The 24,919-nt window shown below is 36.7% G+C and overlaps 1 protein-coding gene across 1 annotated transcript; it reads right to left on the bottom strand.

Moving 5' to 3' along the window:
* Positions 1 to 23,491, bottom strand: MYL1 (myosin light chain 1). The gene is made up of 6 exons (XM_003406086.4): positions 23,275 to 23,491; positions 10,726 to 10,753; positions 6,072 to 6,215; positions 2,558 to 2,731; positions 2,026 to 2,103; positions 1 to 29 (listed from the first exon to the last, which is right to left on the bottom strand). Exons 1-6 carry the CDS (start codon positions 23,413 to 23,415, stop codon positions 1 to 3), a joined length of 594 nt encoding a protein of 197 aa, XP_003406134.1. The 5' UTR covers positions 23,416 to 23,491.
* Positions 23,492 to 24,919: the final 1,428 nt, after the last annotated feature.

The raw sequence follows: 24,919 nt of genomic DNA, 5'->3' as shown, positions 1-24,919 counted from the left end.
TTAGATAGACATGATGTGCTTGACAAAAGCTGTAGGGGTAATACAGACAGTTGACAGTTAGAAAACAGCCAAATTTAATAAAAGATTTAGCAAGTTAGCTCAGTCCTAATTTTCTTAGCTGTAACACCCAAATTTATTTTCTTAATCTCAGCATAGCCCACTATTCTTAATACTGAATTAATGGCCTTTTGGAGCCCTGGTGGCCCAGTGGCTAAGAGCTCAGCCAGTAACCAAAAGGTCAGCAGTTTGAATCTACCAGCTGCTCCTTGGAAACCCTATGGGGCAGTTCTACTGTACCTACCAGAGTAAATTCTTTACCAGAGTTTAACATATCATATACTGATGGACTTTAAGTTGTTCACACATTTGCTATTATGAACAATATAATAATAACGATGTACATATGGCCATTTCATACGTGGGCAAGTATCATCTCAAGGTTACATTCCTCAAAGTAGATTTATTAGAATTGATAGTTATTACCATATCACCCTCAGTAAGGGTTTAACAATTTTATATTCTCATCAGGAATTCATGGGATTATGTATTTCTACACATTCAGAAACCCACAATGTGGTCAAACTTTTGATCTTTGTCAATTAGCTTATTGAAAAATTGCATCTTAGCATAGTTTTAATTCACATTTCTTTTATTAAAATTTAGCACAAAGTTTAGCATCTTTTAATATATTCATTTTTATTTTTTGTCTATGAATTTTCTGTTCATGTAATTGCTAATTTTTCTATTGGGTTATGGTCTTTTAATAATTCATAGTAGCTCTTTTTTAAATAAAATTAGGGAAGTTGTTCTTTCTTTGTGATATAGATTGCAGATATTTGTCCTAGTTTACTATTTTTCTTGTGACTTTGCTTCTGATGGGCTTTGGCATATATATATGTGTATATACACATATACATATTGCATTTATTAAAACTTTAAAATGCCTTCTGGGTTTTGTGTCAGAGTTAGAAAATCTTATAACTCCAAAGTTATAAAATAATTCTTACATGGCTTTTGTGCTTTTTATTCTTTTACATTAAAATTTTTGGCCCACTTAGCCTGGTATAAGATTCAGTTCTGACCTTATTTTCTAGGTGATTATCTACTTCAATAAACAATATTTATTGAATGTTTCTTCTTTGATGTAATGTTTTTATGGTAATAACAGAATGTAAAAAATTATTTTCAGAAAAAAAGTGAAGTTTAATTAAGATTGTCAGTGAAGATATGCTTGGCTGAGTAATCTCTGCTCTTGCCTTACTTTCACTTCCGTTTTCTAAGTTGTGGGGCTTCATAAGCCGATATTTTTAAGATGGCTGTCAACATAGCATTATTGAAATGTGACTAGATTAGTCTTCTTTGGGGATAATTATTGAAAAGTTTTACATTTTCAGATTTTATTTTGCATCTTTATTTTGCATAGTGCCTTGCTTTTCAGGTACTCTAGGTTAAGCTGGTGTAAACTGGTAGCAGAAATAGATAATTGCCCACTGTAAGATGACTTTCATCTAAGCAAGAACACTAAGGCAAGATGAAGAACTAAATTTTAGCACCAACTCTGCCATTAATGATTTGACGTTCACTATTCTGACTCGATGGCACTGGGTTTTTTGTTTGGTAAATAACTTAACCTCTTCGACCTTCTATTTCCTCATTTTTATAATTGCTTGGTATTAATAAAAGACTTTGAGATCTCTCCCAGCTTTAATATTCTGTTACATTTGATTCTGACGCAAGCCCTGTATTCTCACAGGGATGTTGTGAAGATCTAACAAGAAAATACACATGAAAACACACTTTAAGGTATAATGCACTGCACAGTGGGTGCTAAAGCACGCTGGAATAAATCTTACATATTACCTCAGAGGTTACCTTTTGAGAGTAATCAAGCAGTTGATTGATAATAAATAACATATGTATGTTCAGTAAGGAAGGAAAAGGAAAAAATCTGAAACTCAAAATGGTTCCATTATTAACACAATCAGTTAAGAGTTGCTATAACCACCAGAGCACCTGAGATTTTACCTTCATAGTTAATGCAGCCATTGGAGTCTTCTTGACCTGCCATCAGGGCTTCCACCTCCTCCTCTTTCATCTTTTCACCTGATGAAACAAAACTCTTTGTTGAGAAAGAAGACCAGAGGATACTTTCAGAATTCCACCGTAAGTTACTAGTCACGGGCTCCTTCAACACACATATACACTAAGCTCTTGGAGATTAGGAAGTGTACGCCTCCTATTCTTCTGGCACTTAATAGGTTGTCAATAAATTGTTTTTAAATACATGAGTTAAATGCACATTATCCCTGATCCTTCAAAATATATCCTTTAAAAACTTACATTGTTTGCTTTTTCACTACCAGTATTTTACGTTCCCATTTCTAAAGAACAAGCTTATTGTCACTGAGGCTAATTGAGAGGCTCTTTACCTTTTGACTGTTCTTCATTCTTATTTTGTAGTCTTTCCCCTATTCATTTTGATTATAACATGTTTCTCTTAAGTTACACTTGTTCAGTATATTCTGTCCTTTATTAAGTTTACTTAAATTCTTCTTACCCAGCGTGGCTAAAACATGGCGGAGTTCAGCACCCATGACTGTTCCATTGCCTTCCTTGTCAAAGACACGCAGGCCCTCAACAAAGTCTTCATAGGTGCCCTGGTCCTTGTTGTTGGAAATAGCTTGCAGCATGGGCAGAAATTGTTCAAACTCTATTTTCTTGGCATTCATCTCTGGAAGAAGACACAATTTGGAGAGTTAACCTCTACCATATAAAATACTATCTCTGAGTTACAATTTAAACTTGAAAATTTGTTTCCGGTGATCTGAAAACTCTTCAGACAGCTTTAGTTTCAGTTGTTAAACTGCTAAGATGACAAAAAGATGGTAATAGATAATACATGGGCTCTAGAGTCTCAGTTCCTGAACTTTTATCCCAGATCCACCATTTACAATGTTGTGACCTTGGGCAAGTTTCTTACCTCTTTTGTGCCTCAATTCCTTCATATGTAAAATAGAGATACTTCGTAGTGTTATTGTGAAAAATGAAGTGAAGTAATACATGTAAAGCTTATTACAATACTTGGGTCACACTGAGTGTTTAATATGTGCTAGCTCATATTCTAGGGAAGCAATGTAAAAATATGTTGATATACAACAAAACCATGTAAATATGGTAAACCTTAACTAAACTTCATTACATATTTCACCTTTGTCCTGAGATTTTTTAGGGACTTCAAATTATACTTCAGGTAATTTTAAAAAGAAGCTTATGAGGAAAGTGTGTGTGTAAAATATTCTCTCAGATATTCTTTGGACTCCTGGCTTTTTTGAAGTTTAGAGACCTGGAGATGACAGGGCTTTTTTTGGCATCTTCTGACAAAGTAAACTCATTCACAGCAAAATTATAGACTATGCACATGTATGCAAATGACCCCAAATCACAACTCCCCTTTGCTAGTGCTATCACAGAATGGAAATCTAGTATGGTGAGTAATATTAAAAGTGGTTGAGTTTGAATGCTGAATAAATGAACGTTTATTAAAAATTCCATTGATTTGTTTAATATGTTAGAAAATGGCATTTAAAAAAATAAGGTTTGGCCTGTTGCTGTCTCACTTTATCTTGGGCCCTGAGCTACTTTCTACATGATTTAACAGGGGTCCCTTCAAAGAAAATAAGGTCTAAGGAGAATTCCAGCAGACTGATTTAGAGATAGTTTTTCTTCAAGTTTTTTTTTTTTTTTGTGTGTGTGTGTGTTTTAGGTGAAAGTTGACAGAGCAAATGAGTTTCCCATTTGATAGTTCATACATAAAGTGTTCCATGACATTGATGTCATCATTCTCCCCATTTCCGTTCTGGGTTCCCCATTTCTTTTCATCCAGATTTTCTACCCTTTCCTGCCTCCTCATCTTTGTTCTTGAGCAAATGTTGACCTTTCGATCTTGTATAATTGATTGTTCTAAGAGGCATGTTCCTCTTGGGTGTTATTGTTTATTTTATGGGCCTGTCTATGGTTTGACTGAAAGATGGTCTCTGGGAATGGTTTCAGTTCTAGTCCAGAAGGGTGTCTTAGGGCCATAGTCTCGGGGGTTCCTCTACTCTCTGTCAGACCAGTAAGTCTGGTCTTTTTTGTCAATTTTATTTTTTGTTCTACATTTTTTCTCCTCCTCTGTCTGGAATCTTGTGTTGTGACCTTAGTCAGAGCACTCGGTAGTAGTGGCGGACACCATCTAGTTTTTCTGGTTTCGGGGTCATGTAGGCTGTGGCTCATGTGGTCCATTAATCCTCTGGACTAATTGCTCCCTTGAGTCTTTGGTTTTTTTCACTCTCCTTTGCTCTGAATGGTAAGAGATGAATAGTATCTTTGATGGTGGCTCACAAGCTTTTAAGATCCCAAACACTATTCAAGGTAGGATGCAGAATTTGTCTTTATGAACTATGTAATGTCAGTTGACATAGGTGTCCTCTGAGTCTATGGTCCTTCGCCTTCAAACCTAGGAACTTCGTCCTGTGAGGTATTTAGTTTTGTCTAAGAAGTTGCCCTGACTGTGGCTCTTGTGTGCTCTATTGTCTATATTAATATACAGGCAGCACCTATAGTTAGGTTTATAGAAATATCCACCACCAAACCTGTATCTGCAAGTGGGTGTTTTTCCTTACACCCTTCCAAACCTCTTGACATATTTATATACCTACGTATCCATTCATAAATTATTGTTTGCACTGGGTTTTTTATACTATTGTTGCAGGATTGTCTATGCTATAGTAATTACTGTTGTTGCCCTTTGTTCTTGCATTCTTCTCAGTGTCCTCCCATGCCCTGGTCATGTTCTCCTGACTTCTGCTATATTGTGTATTGTCTTTCCCATCACCAATATTAACATGTATGTTTTATCTATTTGGTAATTTTCCCTGCCTTCCTCTCCCATCAAGGATTTTTATTTTCTGTGTGTAAGCTTTTTCTTGTTTCTTTATAATAATAGTCTCATATAATATTTGTCCTTTTGTGATTGACTTATTTCACTCAGCATAACGTCCTCCAGATTCATCCATGTTGTGAGATGTTTTGCAGATTTGCCATTGTCCTTTATCATTAGTTTTTTTTTTTTAAAGAACGAATATCTCCAAAACATTTTCAGTCATCAAGAAAAAAATTATTTGCCTCCCCCCTTTTTTTTTCCTCTTGGCAAAGATGAAAAGCCCAACTGTCTACCTGATAAAACTTCAGTTTTCTCTTGTCCTTTTTGTTCTGTATGGCATCTTATATTTTGCCATGAGCCACTGGAATTTAAAAAAAAAAAAAAAAAGACTTTTTTTTCTTTTTTTGTTTCACAACAGGATTTGTGTATTGAGCAAATGACTTGTGCGATTTTGCCATTTAGGTATCTTACTGATTTTTTTGTCCCAGGATTTGCCATAGGGAATTGAAAGGAGGTTTTAGCTTAAGGTTTTTAAGTTTTTCTGTAATTCTTTGGAAACAGAAAATACTCCTGTTAAGATGTCGTTCTGTCTGTTCTTAATCATGATAGCTAAATTTCTTTTACAATTGCCACTGAAGTCAAAAGACAGAGCACTAGGCAAAATCAGGAGGTGTTTTCAGTCAAGTGAAAACCACTGTGATTTCATTTCCACAGCTTTTATCAAAGTGTAGGTCTTCTCTAGAAGGGTGCCACTATAACTAACTCAGAGTTGTTTACAGAGTGCATTGTGTGTTAGCCATGTAATATCTTTGTCAGAATGTACTTATGTCCATGAACGTTTGAAGTCCAAAAGATGACTTGGATTTGAGTATAATTTCGTTTCATTAACCTTTAAATTATGAGCATTAGAGATGATGAAGATTTCCTTTCATTAGTATGGCATTTTATCTTATAAATTCTCAAAAGACAGTGAATTTATTTTATGAGGGGAAAAGCTGAGACTCTTGATAGTCAAGAGGTACACTCAGCACCATCATAAGCAAAATGAGCCCTATTATGTGAAACTTATGTCTCAGTAAACACACACAGACTCAAACACACCCACACGCTTCCCTACTTGCATACTTCTTGGAAAAACTGATGTGGTTACCTTCATTGGTAGGGTTTCCCAGGACCTTCTTGACCTCTGCATTGGTGGGATTTGTGCCCAGAGCCCGAAGAACGTCGCCAACCTGGCTTAAGGTGATCTTGCATTCACCTGTCCTGTCAAACAGGAGAAACGCCTCCTTGAATTCTGCAAAAAATAAGGATTATTAGGGTGCTTTTCTCTATCTCAAACCTATTAATTAACCCTAACTCCATCAAGGATCCAGTCCAAATTCTTCTCTATTCTCACAACTTTTACCAAGCACTCAGGTTGTTATTCTTTGGACTCTCACACAATCATTGGCAAATCGTTTAGTCATTTCCTATTGGGATTATTCTAAAGCAGCATTTCCAGTTTCAAGTCATATATTGTTATTAATCAGGTATGGTAATTGGAGTTTCTAGTCATATTCATGTTTTCTTCACCTGCCTGGGAGGCAGGATGAGGTCTTGAAAAATCCTAAAATCTCTAATACAGTTAACAAAATTAAATTGACAGAATCTCAAGAAAACAAAATTTTAATCAGGGCTACGTTAAGTGAGCTTAACCCAAACTTTTCAAATTATGTAGAACTATCTCCTCCTGATGTACAAATTTCCTAAGCTTATCCTCTAGGTAGTTTTCTCCAGAAAGAACTTCACCTTTCATGAAAAATTTGAAAGGAGAGACAAATGTTTAAATTGTATAATGTCCTTTAACCATGCTATGCATGACTCCAGTAGGCTTCTAGTGTAAATGACCCAGAAGGAGAAATATTTGTTTGGATCTACTGATATGGTAAACTCTTCAAACTTTACTCTTTTTTTCAGATAATTTATGTGACACTATGCTGTCATAACAGCTTTAGAATTTACATATTTTTCAATTGAAATTTTTATGGAGATAATTATAGATCCATATGCAATTGTAAAGAAATAATCCAGACAGATCTCTCGTAGACTCTGCCCTGTTTCCCCTGATGATTCCATTTTTAAGAATTATAGTATAATATCACAGCCAGGATATTGACATTGATGCAATCCACCAGTCTTACACAGATTTCCTCAGTTTTACTTCTACTTATTTGGGTGCATGTATAGGATCGCTACGAGTCGGAACCGACTCGACGGCACTGGATTTTGTTTTATGTGTGTATTAAGTATATACTTTTAAAGTGTTGCCTATTATTATCATAATTACTTTATTGGTGTCTCTTACTAAATTTTATCATTCTCCTTTGATGGAACTGGATTTGCATTTCAAAATTACATTGGCAGAGAATTTAGAACTGTGCACCAAAAAGATGGGAAATACCTCTATGGACTTAGGAGTCGGCAGTTCAAATCCACCAGGTGCTTCTTGGAAATGCAATGGGGCAGTTTTACTCTGTCCTGTAGGGTTGCTATGAGTTGGAATTGACTTGATGGCAGTGGGTTTTTTAAGGTCATTTCAGTTGATCCTGAACGTCACTAAATGAACTTTTCTTGAAAAACCAGAAGCACTGGTGGCAACTTGTTGAAGTTAATTCCAGTACCCAAAGAACCATTTGTGAATGATCCGGTCAAGCTAAAAGCATTCCATGGAGGCCATCAGTGATCTCAGATCAAAAGATGCTGTCTAGATAGGTTACTCAGTATAAAATATCCTATTTTACTATTCTTCCATCTTAATTGAAAATTGTACCAGACTCTATATTCACAGTCAGCTATAGGCCATGTTACCATTCTTTGCTAAAATTTCCCCCCAAATACAAATTTATTATTTTAGTTCAAATTCTGTACAATTTGAATATAACAGATCATTTCTCTAATCTAAAAAAGTGGTACAGACTCTGTGGAGTCATTAGTTAAATATTATTTTTCATCTTTTTAAAGATGAACTGTAACTGAACTATTCTTGTTACTGTCTCTAGGCTTACATGCACAGATTGCTGAGAGGGCTCACTATTACTCTGGTCAGACACTAATGTAGAAATAGGATTTTATGGGCTGTAATAGAATCCCTCTGACATTAACCCTTGGTTGCTTTAAAGGCAGAGACCTGAAAGATATTGCTCTTCGTCCCCAGATTTTTAATCCATCCAGTGGTATTTTGGGAGGACAGGCCTGTCGATTTGCCTTGGTAAAGATTACAGCTAAGAAAACTCTAGAAAGCAGTTCTACTCTAACATATGGGGTTGCCATGAATTAGAATCTACTCAACAGCACCTAACCAAAAAAAGAACCCCAAATTTTTAAACTAAGACTTAGTTATTCTTGTAAAGAGTCTAGAACATCGGTTGGCAAACTATGGCCCAAGATCTGACTGCCTGTTTTTATAAATAAAGTTTTAGTGAAATGCAGCCATGCCTATCCCTTTACATATTGTCTATGGTTGTGTTTTCATATCACAATGACAGTGTTGAGTTGTTGTGACACAGTGTATACTGCTGAACAAAGCATAAGATATTTACTATTTAGCCTTTAAGAAAAAGTTTGCCAACCCCTGGTCTAAAAGAGTAGTGTTCTAGAACTTTCTGTGATGATGGAAATGTTTTATATCCGTGCTGCTCGTAAAAGTAGCTACTAACTCCGCGGCTCTTGAGCAATTAAATGTGACTACTGTGATTGAGGGAGTGGATTTTTAAAATTTATTTAGTTTTAATTAATTAAATTTTAAAAACCACAGGGGAATACTGGCTAGTCTGTTGAATAGCACAGGTCCTAGACCTTTATAAGCTATAATTTCCTAGTTTTCCCCCCCTTTGCTCCACTGCTGTGATACATTCAAATAAAGTTGCCATGAGTGACACTTTTTAGTCATTGAAAAAGGAAGCAAACAATAGGTGTCTTTATTTACTTCTGAAAATACAGGGTTTGGTTTAATTTAAAATGTTACGCTTGCTTTCCTGACACAAGAGAAAATCAATTCACCACCAATATTTACCAAACTTCTAGATCTAAAACCTATTCACATATGGAGTCATAGATTTAATACCCAACAGTAAGTCCTCTGTCTCCCGCAAGGATTTTTAAATCTTCCATTGCTTGGTCCTGCTACAGCGTGCCAGTCAAAACGACATTGTAACTTAGATATTTGAGGGGACTGGGGTGAAGTATCTGATAATGTAGCAGCATCACTAATCAAATATGCATTAAAAATAAAACATTATGGTAGAATCACCCACTGTTTTCAATAAGGTAAAAATAGTCCTTCATCTTATATTTCAAATGATCTTGAGTTCTGAGTCATCAAATCATTTCATCTGTCTACTTGAGGCCATCAAGCATATTGTAGATGCATGTGAGTCTGCACTAAAGCAAATATTCTCTTTTTACTCATTCATTTCCAAATACAAGCTATTTCAGACACTGGAACAGACTGAAGAACATGGAATCCTTTAGGTAGAAAGCTGGATATTTTAATAGATCCTTATTAATCACCTCTAATTACTTATACATTGTAATACATATAAGGAGCCCTGGTGGTGCCCTGGTTAAAGTGCTTGGCTGCTAACCAAAAGGGTGATGATTCAAACCCACAAGCCACTATACGTATAATATACAACCTGTTGCCATTGAGTTGATTCCGACTCAGAGCAACCCTATAGGACAGAGTAGAACTGCCCCATAGGACTTCCAAGGAGCAGCTGGTGGATTAGAACTGCCTACCTTTTGGTTAGCAGCCGAGTTCTTAACCAGTGTGCCATCAGGGCTCCATATACATAATATTATGACCAATATTTATATGATTTCATGTAACGATATACATTTCTCTATAGATGTATTTCTGTCTCAGTTCATTTGGATATGTGACGCTTTCACACTATGAAACATTGCTCCCTATCCTTCCTAACTGAAAGAAATTTAAAAAAAGAAAAAGATGAGGGACACTAGTACTAATCTGGCACAGGATCTGTTGGATCCAGAGACCAGAATGGGGGAGGAAGGGAGGAGTGTTTGTTCTTAAGATTCGTAGGCTTCTAGCTAGTAACTGCTTTCATGAAAGAAATTTCTGATTACCAGTTTTTGATCATATGACTAATTCATTGGGTACTGGAGCAAATCCCATCACCTCTCTGGGATCCTGTTCTGCATCTTTAAGGAAGGACTAGACTGGAGACTTCTAAAGTCCCTTTCACAGTTCTATGATTAATTACTCCTCTCTCTTGGTCTCTGAATTCACTTTTATTCCACATCGACTTCACCTTCTAAATCTCTCAACTCACCATCACATTGATATCACAGAAAAGGAAATATGTAGATTTGGTAATTGGCCAACATTATTGTCAATATTATTTTCCAAATGGAATAATTTGGACCTGACAAATCCCTCTTTAAGGATTTGATTAAGAAATTAGCCACCCAAAATTTATGTTCTTTTTTTTTTTTGTTTCCAGAATATATGGTATTACCTATTGTGTCAAGTTGGTTTTATCAGTGACTGTAAGAGCCTATTTTGCAGTGTTTATCTTTGCTTACACCTTTGATTACTGATTACAAGTAAGAGATACTGGTTGAGAGTATTTATATTTAGAGTTGCAACACCAGTGGGGATAATTACCCAGTACCCAGTGCCGTCGAGTCGATTCTGACTCATAGCAACCCTATAGAGCTAATTTCATCCCAAGGGAGTTGGTTTTCTCACATGCCACCTTAATACATGTACACATCTTAATAACTGTATCTTTTAAACTTACCATCCTGCTGTGTCTTAGAGAACTCGATCTGTTAGAAAGAAATTAATCACAAAGAATATTTTAACCAAACAAAAATGTTTCTGATTTTTAAGTGTATCCAGCTTATTCCCTGAGTCATCTTCAAAGTAAGCTCCACAAGTAAGCCTACTTTTCAGAGTTCAGGCAAAGCTTGGACACTAGCAGGTTGAGCCACAAAGTAACATGCCTTGGAGATAAGTGGTATTTCGGAAACTAGGCAGTGCCCTGCCTACATCCGGAATAGAGACGCCGAATTCACTTACCAGCAATCTGGTCAGCACTGAAGGACTGCAGTGGTGAGACAGAGGGAGAAAGAAAGAAACAACTAGTACTCTTTCAAATGCATTGACGGAGGAATGAGTGTTCTCTGCTGTGAGTGTTTTAGGAAGCCATGTAGGTGTCATAACATAAGAAGGTTGCCTTAGGGTAGTTTTGAATCTAGAAACATAAAAAGCTATTGCAAAAGATCATTAGGGCACATCTCTCCATATCTTAATCAATGAATGGATGATTTAACAAATGCAAATCAAATATTTTCTGGAATATAATAATCTGTGGTATGCTAAGGTATGTCTAGTACAGATAAATTGCGTTAAAAAGTGCAATATACTGCATTAAGACGATCACTTTAAGTCTGCTGTTTAACCAGTACACTTTTATATTAATACATAATATCCAATGCATCAGAAACAGTTGACTTAATTGTAGCAATCGGCATCATTTTAAAGTATAATATTTTGCTGTAGTTGCAGTTTTTCTTTCTCTAAATTTAGCTATAAGAAATCTCATGTGAATTGGTAAAGCATAAAGTACTGCTTGGGGAGTAAGATACATTTTTCCAGTTGGCATCATCGGCTCTCATTCTCTCTTCAACCCACCTCAACAGAAGACAAAAGTAGATTCTAAAGACTCAAACTTAAATATGTTCTTCCCTCAATTCTATTCCTTGTCTGCCTTTTTTCTCAATAAGATCATATCCACTAACTGTATCCTTCTATAAATGACAAAGAGTTTTTTTCAAAGGACCCACCATGATGGAGTTGCTGGTCTGCAAACAGCGGTGAAGCTGCAGAGTAACTTGAGGGCTGTTCCAGTCCCTGAGTGGGATCCTCCCTTGCTGAGGTTTCCTTTTATTTCTGGGGAACCTGTGACCTCATAGCCAGCATTGGGTTTCACAGGAAAGGTGCCACTCCTCTTAGAGAGTTCTTTAGCTTTCTTAGGGCAAAGGGAAAGAGAGATCTGTACCCTGAAGGCTATTTTTAGGAAACCAGAACCTAGGAGTGGACGGCCATAGTGAGACTGAAACTTGTCAGTACTTTTATGGTCTTTCTCTCCGAGATCAGTATCCTTGGAAGGTCTTCCTTTAAGAAGCTTCTTATTTGTTCAATGGGCAGAAGAGTTTAGTATTTCTCTAAGGGCTTGGTCTGACCTCTTCTCCTGGTGAATCATAGACTTTGCAAACTTCTAGTCAGCAAGTTTTGGTATTAATGGAACTTCTTGGGTGGGACTGGTTCAGGGTTTCAAATGACAGTTGCTATAGAAGGAACACTTTGGAAGCTCTGTCTCTTATGGTAAAGTTCAAATGACTTGAAAAGGCCACATGTTTCTTAGGGTCACTCGTGTAACTGTTAGGCCTGTTCTTGAAACCTAGAAAAGACCCTCTTCTTCCAAGTTGTATTCTCAGAAATATGGAGTGATTTTGAGCTCCATTTTCTGCCACTTTCTCTTAGTTTCCTAACATTATCTCTGGTTTTATCCCTCCATTCCTGTTACCTTTATGGTGGCTGGCCAGCCATATTTAAAAAAAAATTTCTGTGGCTCTTCTAGGCAGAAGAACTGATAGGCCATTTTTTGCATTCTTTTTCTTTTGTGTTTGTGTATTTATTATTTAAGGTTTTTTTCTAAGTTCTTACTAGAATGTGCTGATTCTGTTTCTACCTTTTCAAACATTCTGTGGCTTAGGCTCCAGAGGGTGTGCTAAACTTTCCATAACCCTCAAACATGGAGAAAAACGTGGACAGTTCCATTATATGTAGTAGCAACCCTAGTTAGGGACCTTAAAGAACTCAAAGCAGGGGCTGTGGAACACATGATTGTACATTAAAGTTTTAAAAGTATTTGATTGGCCGGAGTCCCTAGGTGGTACAAATGGTCAACATGCTGGGCTGTTAACCAACAGGTTGGAAGTTCAATCCCACTGTTAGGTACCTTGGAAGAAAGGCTTGGCAATCTACTTCTGAAAAGCCAGCCATTGAAAAGCCTATGGAGCACAGTTCTACTTTGACACATATGGGGTCACGACGAACAGGAGCTGTTACCACAGTAACTGGTATTGGTTGGTGATGGGGTTTCATGGTAGCTTATCTGAGAATAGGGACAACTCCTTTCCCAGAGTGTACTTGGAAAAGATCAGTCCTAGGATGTCCACTAAAATATAGATAACATGTTTACCACTTTCTACATAATTAGAGAAACTCACAGGCTCAGAGGATATTGGAGGTGAATATAGCTTCTGTACTGCTTTAGCAACTATTTATATGGGGGCTGGTCACTAAAAGCATGAAGTTTCCTTCTGCTGTTGTAGTTTTAGTTGCTGTGGAATTGATTCCAACTCATGATGACGCCATGTGCACAGAGTAGAATCATAGGGTTTTCAAGGCTGTGACCTTTTGAAAGCAGATCACCAGGCCTTTCTTCCAAGGTGCTTCTGGATGGGTTCCAGCCTCCAACCTTTTGGCTAATTGTCCATTGTTTACCATTTATGGCCCCCAGGGCATATGTATATTTTCAGCTTCAGCTTCCCCATTTGGGAAGAAATCAACATTTAAGTACATATCATTTTTGCTCAGAGTTTACAAATAGTGGGGGGGAAAAAGTCATAGGAACTTGAATCTCAAAATGAGAATTGAAATGTTAGTTTTTTAATTAATGGTACTGAGATAAACATACTTTCATAAATAGATCGACATTTTGAGATGTTATTGGGAAATGGAAGTTAATAGAAAATTAAAAATGCTTTGAATCATTAGGGGAAAATGGAAGGTAGAGACAAAAGTGGAAATTTGTAACATTTGCTAGTTATATAACTCGAGTTTTATGATTTTTGTTGTACTAATTAAAGCCCTTAGATAAGAGTGTGTTTTCTTTGTGCTTTTTCAGTCTTGTAATTATAGTTATGTAATTGTGTCATTAAATTTGAATTACCTAATGTTTATTACTGAGAACTAGCATATAGCTGTAGTAGAGCAAATAATAATTAAATAATACAGAATAAACCCTTCAATATTGCCCTACTAGACATAATGCCTATTTTCATTTTTTTTAGGTAGAAAAACATGACCTTGAGTATATATAAAATATCACCAATTTGTATAGAATGTGTTGGGTAAATCATTTTAAAAGTTGAGTTTATGTTCTGAATTAGCTATTCCTACCCTACTTGGATATTATATAAAGATTTATTATTACTAAAATGAAAGTTACAGGTTCTTGTTAAACAGCTTCACTCTAGTCTTTCTCCATAATCTTATCCTATACCCAAAAACTCACTGCCATCAAGATGATTCTGACTCATAGCGACGCTGTAGGACAGAGAACTGCCCCGTAGAGTTTTCAAGGAGCGCCTGGCAGATTCGAACTGCCAGCCTCTTGGTTAGCAGTCGTGGTACTTAACCACTACGCCACCAGGGTTTCCTGATTCTCAGTCGGTACCAAAAAAATCTAAATTTTCATTCTCTATGTGATAGGGGAAAACCCTGGTGGCATAGTGGTTAAGTGCTACAGCTACCAACCAAAAGTTTGACAGTTTGAAGCCGCCAGGCAGTCCTTGGAAACTCCATGGGGCAGTTCTACTCAGTCCTATAGGGTCACTGTGAGTTGGAATTGACTCGACAGCAGTGGATTTGGGTTTTTTTTTTTTAACTGAGAAAGTAAATATTTAAGCAAGTTATTGACAGTAGTCGGGAGGGCTATAGTGTAGTCTAGTCTAGAGAATAAATTACAGTTTAAAAGTTAGAAGACCTAAACTGTGTGTTCATAGACTAGGTTGAAAATGCTGTTCGTTCTCTGGTACACTTTTACAAATGACAAAAACTTTCTCTGGCACCTCTTCCTTGGATGTTAAAAAGATGAGGTAATCAGCCTTTTGAACAAAGGCATTCTGTGACTGCAAAAGTTCAGCTGATTTTGGACTCAGTTTGCTATGTCATTATTTGGTTTGTTTTACAAATTAAAGTCACGCTCTCCTCTCATCTCTGCCTCTTAAAAAGGAGATTAAATATTTTCAGGGCCCTGCTGAAATCCCATCTTCTTAAAAGAATCTTCTCCCTTTCTGCTTTGTAGCTGTGTGTTGCCATAGAGTTGGCTCCAACTCATGGACGGCTTATGTATAAAAGAATGAAACTTTGCTAATCCTGTGCCATCTTCCTAATCATTGGTATGCTTGAGTCAATTGTTGTGGCTATTGTGTAGTGCCTTTCAATCTAGGGGGCTCATCTTCTAGTACTATATCAGGCAATATTATGTTGTGATCTAGAGGGTGTTCATCGGCTAATTTTCGGAAGCAGATTGCCAGGCCTTTCTTCCCAGCCTTAGCCTGGAAGCTCTGAAGCCTGTCCACCATGGGATTTGAAATACAGGTGGCATAGCTTCCAGCATCACAGCAACATGCAACCCATCACAGTACAAAAAACTCATAGACTGTGGTGGCTCTCTGTTGTGCCCATCTCCTCTTCCCCAATGTTTATTGTTTAACCTTCCTGGCTGTAAACTTCTGGGAAGTACAGATCATAATTGAAAGCCATTTGATGATGCGTACCCAGGTACGGGTCTGTGCTAACCTCTGCCAAGCAGAGTGCCGACCTTGCCCTTATTCTTAGCTCTTATCCCCCGTAACTCTTTATAAAATATATTGCCTATGTTAGAAGCTCAGTGGATTTTCATGAAATTAAAATCATGAGAACATACATATAGTAAGTTCCTCTTTTGAACATAACCTACTCCTCTAGAATATTATATTCCCTAAGGGAAGAGACTTCCTCTGTTCCTTCAAAGAGCTTACGCCGAGCGGAGCTGCATACATTCTCACTCAGTGTACCTCCAGCACATACTTAGACACGTTGTGAATTATAATATATGTACCTTGACGGCTCCAGTGCCTTTCCTTTGATTTTATATAAATGTTTATGATCAGGAATTCTAATCTGCCAACCCACAGTTTGTTTTTATAAAGGTTCTTTTTCATCCTAGTCTACATACTTACATTAGACTGTGAGTAAAGAAATTCATTTTTCACTTTTGTGACTTTGGTGCTGTCATTTGGTGGTGACCACAGTAGATTTAGGTAAGTAGTAGTCTGCAAGATACTGCTACTAAAAAGAATTTTTGTTGCACTATTTACAGATTCTTCCTCACTTTGAAAAACATTTTTCCAACAGTGCTCGTGGGGTTTGGTTAACTGATTAAAGACAAAATTAAATTTCTGGTATGTAGATGGAATTGATTTATAGGGGGAAAAATGCAGTTAATCAAACAGGCTCTGAAATGGACATGTTTTAAGCTTTAGTATATTAAAGAAAAAGAGCTATAATTAATGATCTGGGAGATATGAGATGAAGATGCCCTAGGAAGGAACATAGTCTATAGTCTTCAAAGAACTTTATCGTTTCTTTAAGGCTCAGTGGGGACTAATGACTGGTAAGGCTGAGCAAAGAGGACTAATCTAACCAGGGAGAGTTTTCAGTCAAGAAAACTGCTAAGTGTTCTCTGATTTAATGTTCAACAGAGAGGCCAAACACCTGGATGTATGCAAACCCTTAGGAAAACCTAACTTAGTAATTTTTACTCCAATCTCGCAAAGTTAGTAGGAACCATCATCAAAGGCCAGCAGACATACCGTTTTTGAACTCTGAGAGTTTTGTGCTTCAGGCTAATTCATTTAAGTCAATGGAAAGAAGCATTTTAGCCTTGCATCTTTGACCTTAACAAAGGATATACTTAGGCTGTGGTATGAACCATACTATGGTATTAACAGGAGAAAAATTGAGAACATTGAGAATACGGTACCAGCCCAGGCAGTCTAATATGAGAGAACTTAGATGGTTAGATTGGATAAATTGACCTCACCTGAAGAAGTGCTGTAGTCAGGAGGTCTAGCCTAGTCCATTAAATTCAGTGATGTAAGAATAAAGGCTGAATTAGTAAAATAACACAATTCAGGGCATAAGAACTAACAAAGACACCTAAGTGAATTTTAATACAAATTTAAAAATGTGACCTAACTCTACACTTCTTCAGTTTTGTCCTCAGCTTTCTCATGGTTAATAATTAATATATAAATGCATTTAAAATTTCTTTAAAGTTGTGCTGTCTCTACTTTGTGCACACACCAGCTGCTCGACTGGAGAAAGATGTGGTAGCCTGCTTCTGTAAAGATTCATAGCTTTAGAAACCCTATGGGGCAGTTCTGCTCTGTCCTGTAGGGTCACTATGAGTTGGAAGTGACTCAACAGCAGTGGGTTTGGTTTTCGTTTAATTTATGAAAAATTCAAATTTTATTTTTGTTCCTTCATCTCCCTTTTTATTTTTAAAATCTAAGCATTAGAGAAATTCTTTGTGTGTGTGTGTGTGTGTGTGTTATAAGAAATAATAAGTATCTTCTTTTTCCTACTTACCTGTAATACACGTTTCTTTTGCAACAGTGGTAATATGTGAGTATCGTCATTGTCATTCTAGAGATTTCAGGTCTTTTGATACGGTAGAAACAGAACTGGACTGGGCATTGAACATCCAGAATTTATTATCGTTCTCTTATAACAAATTATGTCTTTTGGTTAAGTAACATCCCTTCTCTGGGTTATAATTTCTTTAAATATGTAATATTAGACTTCATGATCTATAAGATCACGTATATTTCCATAAGTCTATGAGTTTGCCATCCTTTTGCCAGCAAATTCTACCTCATGTGGTAGATTGGCCATATTACACATATGGCATTGTTTTTCTGCATATCACCCTAAAGAACATTCGTTGGAGTTTCCAGGTGTTTAAAAATTCAATAAATAACATTATTTTGGGGTAGTTTAGATAAAGAAAAGTTAAGCAAAATATAACTGCATAACACCATGTTCAATTCAGTTGAATGTTATATAAGTAGGAGATTGTCTACCATTGAGCATCTACTAGGTACAAAGTACTTCACTCACCCCAGTGGAAAGACGAATACAAAGTTGAATAAGATGTGGCTTTTATTTTTAGCAAAAATTTTCTTCTCCAGCTTCAACTCACTGTTATCAGTTTCTGCCTGAAACAGCAGGGCTTGCCATTCATGTAATTAAAATTTAACTAGTATAATTGAAGCTGTTACTACTTTTTACTTTTGCCTTCCAAATTCTGATTGGGATGAAAAAGAAACTGAGAAGTTGATATAGAAACCAAGCGCAGAAGATCCTGTTTTCACAGAAAAAGTGCTTCAGTACGAAGAGCGACAGAAGAAAGTGTGGGATCAGCAGACTAAATATAATCCTTTCCACAGTTTCCATGAGTCAGATGGTGCTTAATCCTGGGTAATCATGGACCGACTTCTAAAGACAACTTGCCAGGGGGTTCATTTGCAGCATTAAAATGTCGAGAGGCTAAATTTGGCAGTGTCACTTTGCGATCCCTTGTCTTGCAAAGATTTCTATTATCTTTAAAATTAAAAGCACTGTTCATCATGAGTTAGTGAACATATCTGTTCCTTCCAAACTGAATTTCGTTTTGCATGGACATTATTCAGTTACATACAATTCAAAATATAATTCTAGAGAAAGTTACTGAATGCCCTTTAAAATCTTCTCACTTCATTCCACCTGTTCTCTTCTTCTGCAGTGCACATATTTGAAAGAGGAAACCTCGTATCATGTACAATTCAGTGACATTAATTACGTTCATCATGTTGTGCAACCATCGCCACTTATCCATTTCTAAATGTTTTCATCCCCGTTAGCAGAAGCTCAATGACCCCTAGGTAATGACTCACCTTACCACCGTCCCTACTACCTCTGGTCCTGTTACCTGTTGCCATTGAGTCGATTCCACCTCATAGTGACCCTATAGGACAGAGTAGATCTGCCCCATAGCATTTCCAAGGTGGTAGCCTTTACGAAGCAGACTGTCACATCTTTCTCTCGCAGAGTGTCCTCTGTGTTCGAACTGCCGATCTTTCAGTTAGCAACCAAATGCTTTAACCACTGCACCACCCGGGCTCCTACCTCTGGTAACCACTAATAAACTTTGATCTCTATACATTTGCCTATGAACAGCAATTTTTATATTCTGTTTGCAACTTTAGATACAGGAAGCTGGAGCAAAGTGACTAAGGAGTCTTTCTCAGTCCTTATATTCTACCCTCCATCTATAAACAAGAACACTCAATCTGTCTGCAACACGTCCTAAAAAAAGTACCTGTAAACTGTGGAGAACAAACTACTTAGCCGCTACTTTAGAAGTCTTGGTGAACTTGCTCAGACGTGTGCTTGTTACCCCCTCTCCTGGCTGCATGGGGATGTGCAGGGCAATGTAAGAACCAGCCTACCTTGAGCTCTTAAAAGCAAAAAAGGGCACCTTCTTGGTGGTGCAGTGGTTAAGCCTTAGGCTGCTAACCAAAAGACTGGCAGTTCGAATCCACCAGCTGCTCTACAGAAACCCTACAGGGTAGTTCTATCCTGTCCTATAGGATTGCTATGAGTTGGAATTGACTGTACATCCACAAGTTTTGGTTTAGTTTTACACATTCTCAGAAACAGCAACTTACAGTTAATAAACAGGAGTTAGTTTAGGATTTTTGGCTTTTTTTTTTTTTTTAGTTTAGGATACTGGCTAGCACAGTTGACTCTGGATTTGGCCTGCTAGATTAAATCATAGCTGCATCACTTACTATACTTTTCAGAGCCTTTCATGGGTGTGACCTCATTTGACTTTCTCAACAATTTTTCTAAGTAGAACAGAGTCTATTCAGCCTTATTAGAGTTAAAAAAAAAAAATGTAGATTAACACAAAAAATCCTGGACCAAAACAACTCAGGCATCACAATGTACACTCAACTATTTGTCTCCACTATCTGCTGGTGAATAGCTGTGCTTGGGAACATTAGATTGCCACTCTATACATTAAATTGAAAGTTTAAATCTTCTCAAACTTGTAATCCGTTGTTGTTTTGAAATTTGTAATTTGATCAAGTTTCTGTCAATGCATTCGGTACCTTTATTACTTTCTGTAACGTCACCTGCAGATTAATTAGTTAGGGATGACCTGATTGAGTAGTGAATACAACGGGAATTAAAATTTAAGCAGCGCAGCAAGGGACATGATCCAAAATCCCATCATCACCTCCCAGCAATCCTGACATACCAGCTAAGGCATGCATCATGCAAAGCATTCGCCTGCATGCTGACGATCCTTCTAAAATCTAGGCATGTAGTTATCTGATTACTTATTTGCTTTAGTTACTTTACTTGGTCACAGTTTGCGGCAACAAGTATTATTATATCTAGCATTTAAATCTACAACTGTACTTAAGGTAGTGTTTAATTCCTACACTTTAGATTCTGTCAGACAGTGTTTTTTCAGTCCATGTATTGAATGGAAACATCAGCCCTCTGAAAAGGAAGAGCGTTTAGAACTACCCAGGACAGCAGCTTCAATGTTGAAATACCAGCAATACCTGCTTTCGAAAAAGATACTTAGAGAAAATCCATGGGGATAGGACGTTAGAACTGAAGAAAGATTCCAATTAAATATTACTATTGCTGTAACCATACTGCTACACAAAGATAGTTATACTCAAGCTTCAGTATTACTCAAAGTGTAAAAGACATCTAAATTTCTAATTACATAATTTATGAGAGAAAGTTTATTATCCAATTAAGTTTTGTTCTTTATGGAGTTTTCAGAAATTTAATGAACACATGTAACAGCTCTGTTAATTTCTTTAAAGTTCATTTTTCTCTGCTTGAAAAAAAGCACATAGCTTGTATGGGGTAATATGTCAAGAAACACTAGCAGGTGATTAAAAGCATCATAATAGGAAATATTTTAATGTTCTTTTTAATTAGCCCTATTACCTACTAGGATGAAATGAAATTTTTAAAAATTCTCAGGTTGCATCACATTGTTTGGCTTTGCTGTTATACCTATGAATATGCACTGATTTCATATGGATGAATGCAAATCGTTGGAGGCATTTAAATTCTTTTACAAAAAATGTATTAGTTTCAATTCTGTGATTTTCTTTTCTTCTCTGTTAGAATGGGCTCTCTGGATGAAAGATAAAGGTTAATTTCCTCCTGTTTCTTCAAGATCCATTTAACTTCTTTTTGATTTGTATCTCTTATCTGGGGCCATCACCTCTTTCATTTTGCAAAGAAATAATGAAAATGGGACATAGCCTACCTTTACAGTGACTCTCTAGAAGTACTACCTTCTGTTGTTTAGCTGTTCTAGCCCATATTATCATTAAATTCAACAAGCAGATGGAATGATAAACCAATTTCAATATTCAAGAAAAATGTCACTTCTTTGCTGACTTTGAACAATAATTGGCTTACTTTCTGGGTTAAAAAAAAAAAAAATGATGTTTTGTCTCTCCTTGGAAACCTCTCACCTGCCAGGCTAAAATTTTATGTATTATTAAGTAGAGTTCCTCAAGGAAGAAAATTAATGCCTGTTTTCGTTGGTGAGATATTTCTGTTTCTTCTTAAGAAGGTTAATTTTTCTTTCCCAGGTGCTTGTTGTAATCTTTTCTTTCCCAGATACTTATAATCCCAGATACAAAGAGATGATAGTGTCTTATAAGTCACAATAAATATGAAGACAAATAGCCTTGACACTGATTCACATCTCTAATGCTACTATAGAGTGGAGAGTTAAAGAATAGGGACAATCAGAATTACTGTAGTGGTTGTGATCATGTTCTTTGTATAACGCAGTAATGCACAAGTCAGCCTGCATCTGTAAAGATACATTAACTAGGGTTGCTGGAGATGAAAAATTTAGTTTCCTCTTAATGAACTACATGCCTGCCATCCTTGAAGCAGAAGAGTGTTTATTAGAAGACCCTACAGGCATTTTTCTTCCTACATGGGTATTCCTTAAGAATAGTTCTTAACCAATATTAGAGCACATTCTTCTTATTTCTTCAGCTTTTTCAACTACGACATCAGGTACCCACGAACTCAAGAGTTAATGTTTGTGATAATCGACTTCTCCTTCTTTGGAAAATAAAATTTCATGTTTAAGTGGAATGCTATGAAAAATATAAATATATTTATTTAATTTCATCATGTATCTCTGAGGGTAATATCAATTCTTATTTCAGGGACCTTAAAAAATTTTTTTTTCTTTTAAGACAATCCATGACTATATTAAGAAAGTCAATGAAATGTTTATTTCTAGATCAGCATCATAGCCGCAAGTAAACAGTGTTAAGTTAGCAAAATTCTGTTTATTATGGACAAAACTTCTGGCTTAAGTGAAAAAGCCCACAGGGGCTTCCATGGTTTAGTTCTCCATATAAGGTAGGGTTCCTAAGGTGAAGATTTTCATGCTGACGTTTGGACCAATCAGAGTCCAGTGAAGGAGGAGAAGGTACACACTTGATGGGCCACATCACTGAGAGGTAACAGGCATATCCACTCCATCATTTCACCCAAAAGCAGATGAGCTTTTGGCAGCTGGGAATTTTGATCACAGCGAAGCAGTGACACAAAAATCAATCACATTCTCCTTAGTTCCAGATGAGTATGTAAGAGCTCAAAGACACAAGCTAAAAGCCATATAACCAACAAGTTTAAAGTATATTTTGGTTAGTTTCATTTAGAAGCAACTCACAAATTCTGAATTAAATACTGTGTATAAATAAACAAGATGACAGTCATAGTTACTGAAACACTTGAGTGGATAATTTCTTGCACTGAGAACTCATTTAGTGTTGTATCAAATTTTATTAGTCAACGCTGAAGAGAGAATTGAATTGCAAAAATCTCTTTTGCAGATGAGGTAAAGCGGCTGTCAGATGAATACATTCACGACAACTGCGTCATCACCTGTTTTTACACTTCTGGAAACAAACGGGCTAAAGCTTTCCTTTTGATACAGCTTTGAGGTAAGTGATTTAGTTTCCACATAGGTTTTATTAAAAAAAAACCAGTTTTAAATATTTATAAATGCAACAGCTTTACACCTATACATTTTGCACTTGTAAATAATTTTCCCCTAAATTGAACTTTGATGATTTAGGGAAAAATGGAAACTAGAAAACAAAAACGAGTAAGCACGGGTCCCACATCCAATAATACACTCATAATAATTTTTACTGAAATTATATGCAAGAGGTTTTTTTTTCTCCCCCAAGCAGCACTTTTCTTCTCCCAAAATCTAGCAATTCATGTAGTAATACTATTTTTCTTCAATGAAAAAATACCCCCGTGCAAGTTCCTAGAGTTCCTTACTGTTGAGAGGTGTTTCAGTGACCAAACAGCTCACCCATTTAGTTACCTTAATGGCAGAGAGGTCAATTTTTTCTTCTTTTTTGACTGGGGCAGGTGCAGGTGCAGGGGCTGGGGCTGGGGCTGGGGCTGGGGCTGGGGCAGCAGCAGCAGCAGCAGCAGGTTTCTTCACGTCCTTCTTTGGTGCCATTTTGTTTAGGATGGGTTAAAAAAAGAGAAGGAGCTCCTCCAAAAGAACCTGTCAAAATGATTCTTGGAAGACGAGTGGTGGTTGGGTTGATCCACAGCCCAGTGTCTTGAAGGTAGACCCAGAGTGTTAAATGGTATAAGGGCATGCATATATATTTCACTTAGTGCCTAATAGAATCTTGACACATGAGGCTGGATTGGACAGTTCACTAGTCAAGGGGGGATGGCATTCCGGCTCAGACTATAAATGGAATCTAAAGGGTCAGGGCTTCATCAATTTTTTTTAAACTCCCCTGGCCTTGTATATATTTTCTTCATCTCCATCTGTAAAGGAGAAAGAAATATGACAAAGCCAGCTTCAGATCCTTTAGTGACAGTAGATTGACTGTAGAATTTTTTCTTGGTAGAATTACAGTTCTGCAGAAGTTGTTAATCTTTTCTTCCCCCCCCCCCCATGCCTAAGAAACTTTACTGAAGGATTCAATTTCAATTTGGAATTTTGGCAGGGAGTATCACCAACTTTTACCAGCTCTTTTGCTCATGCTCCTCCCTCCTTGCCATAATTTGCAAGAAAATATTGGTCAGCAAAGAGGTGGTGGTGTTTAAAAATAAAAAAGCAGACGTATAAGGAATGACTATCAGTCTTAACCTTGTTTCCCTTCTAGGGAGTACAATCTCTCTCTCTTTCTCTTTCCCTCTCTCTAATGTGTAGTGAACTCTATACTAAAGAAAAATAATTCAAAACTAATTCCTATAAATTAATTCCCTTCTATAATTTAATGAAGACAGCAAAATTTTCCTTATTGCAAAACAACTTTTCTAGTAGTTAAGTAGTTTTCAAAGTGGATACTTAACCATTTTACTTTCTAAAGACATAAAGCCTAATTGCCCATTTATTACCTAAATCTTTTATGCATACTAAGGGAGACAAGATACATTTTTAAATTTACGTAAGTGACCGGAGTTTACCAAAAGAGGAAAACGGACTTTAATTTTCAATACTATGCAAGTTTTGGTAAGCAGCTTGAAGATTTTCCCTTTTCTGCCCTTGGCTTCCTCAGTCTCCAAGGCTAGACTCTCATATTAAGAAGTGTACTATAACAATGGATACTCTAATGTGGCAAGTTCTGCCCCTGGAGGTGAGGTATGTGGTTACAATTAGTAATCACCCCATGCTCACTTCTGTTTTTTTTAACCTATGAGACCTTTAACTAGTACCTAGTGACTAATTGGCCAGGGTCTCTGGTTAAGTTCTTGGCTGCTAAGCAAAAGACTGGCAGTTTGAACCCACCAAGAGACAGTTTGGGTCAAAGGCTTGGCAACCTACTTGCAAAAATATCAGCCATTGAAAATTCCATGGAGCACAGTTCTACTCTGACACACATGGGGATGTCATGAGTCAGAACCAACAGGACAGCAACTGGTTTGGTTTATTAATTGGTTAAAAAACCAAGTAGCATGTGTTGTACATACGTATATGGGTAATATATAAATCAGTATATACA

The sequence above is a fragment of the Loxodonta africana genome, chromosome 6, assembly GCF_030014295.1.
Source record: "Loxodonta africana isolate mLoxAfr1 chromosome 6, mLoxAfr1.hap2, whole genome shotgun sequence".
Taxonomy (NCBI): domain Eukaryota; kingdom Metazoa; phylum Chordata; class Mammalia; order Proboscidea; family Elephantidae; genus Loxodonta; species Loxodonta africana.
Note: the sequence above shows the minus strand (reverse complement) of the source record. Positions and strands in the feature narration are given on the sequence as shown.

Bases quoted from the DNA above. Each gene is read 5' to 3' on its own strand.
- MYL1 (XM_003406086.4), bottom strand. From the start codon at position 23,415: ATGGCACCAAAGAAGGACGTGAAGAAACCTGCTGCTGCTGCTGCTGCT. The intron at 10,754-23,274 runs GTAACTAAATGG...TCTTTCTAACAG, and splicing joins TTGACCTCTCTGCCATTAAG to ATCGAGTTCTCTAAGACACA. The intron at 2,732-6,071 runs GTAACCACATCA...GTCTTCTTCCAG, and splicing joins GGGAAACCCTACCAATGAAG to AGATGAATGCCAAGAAAATA.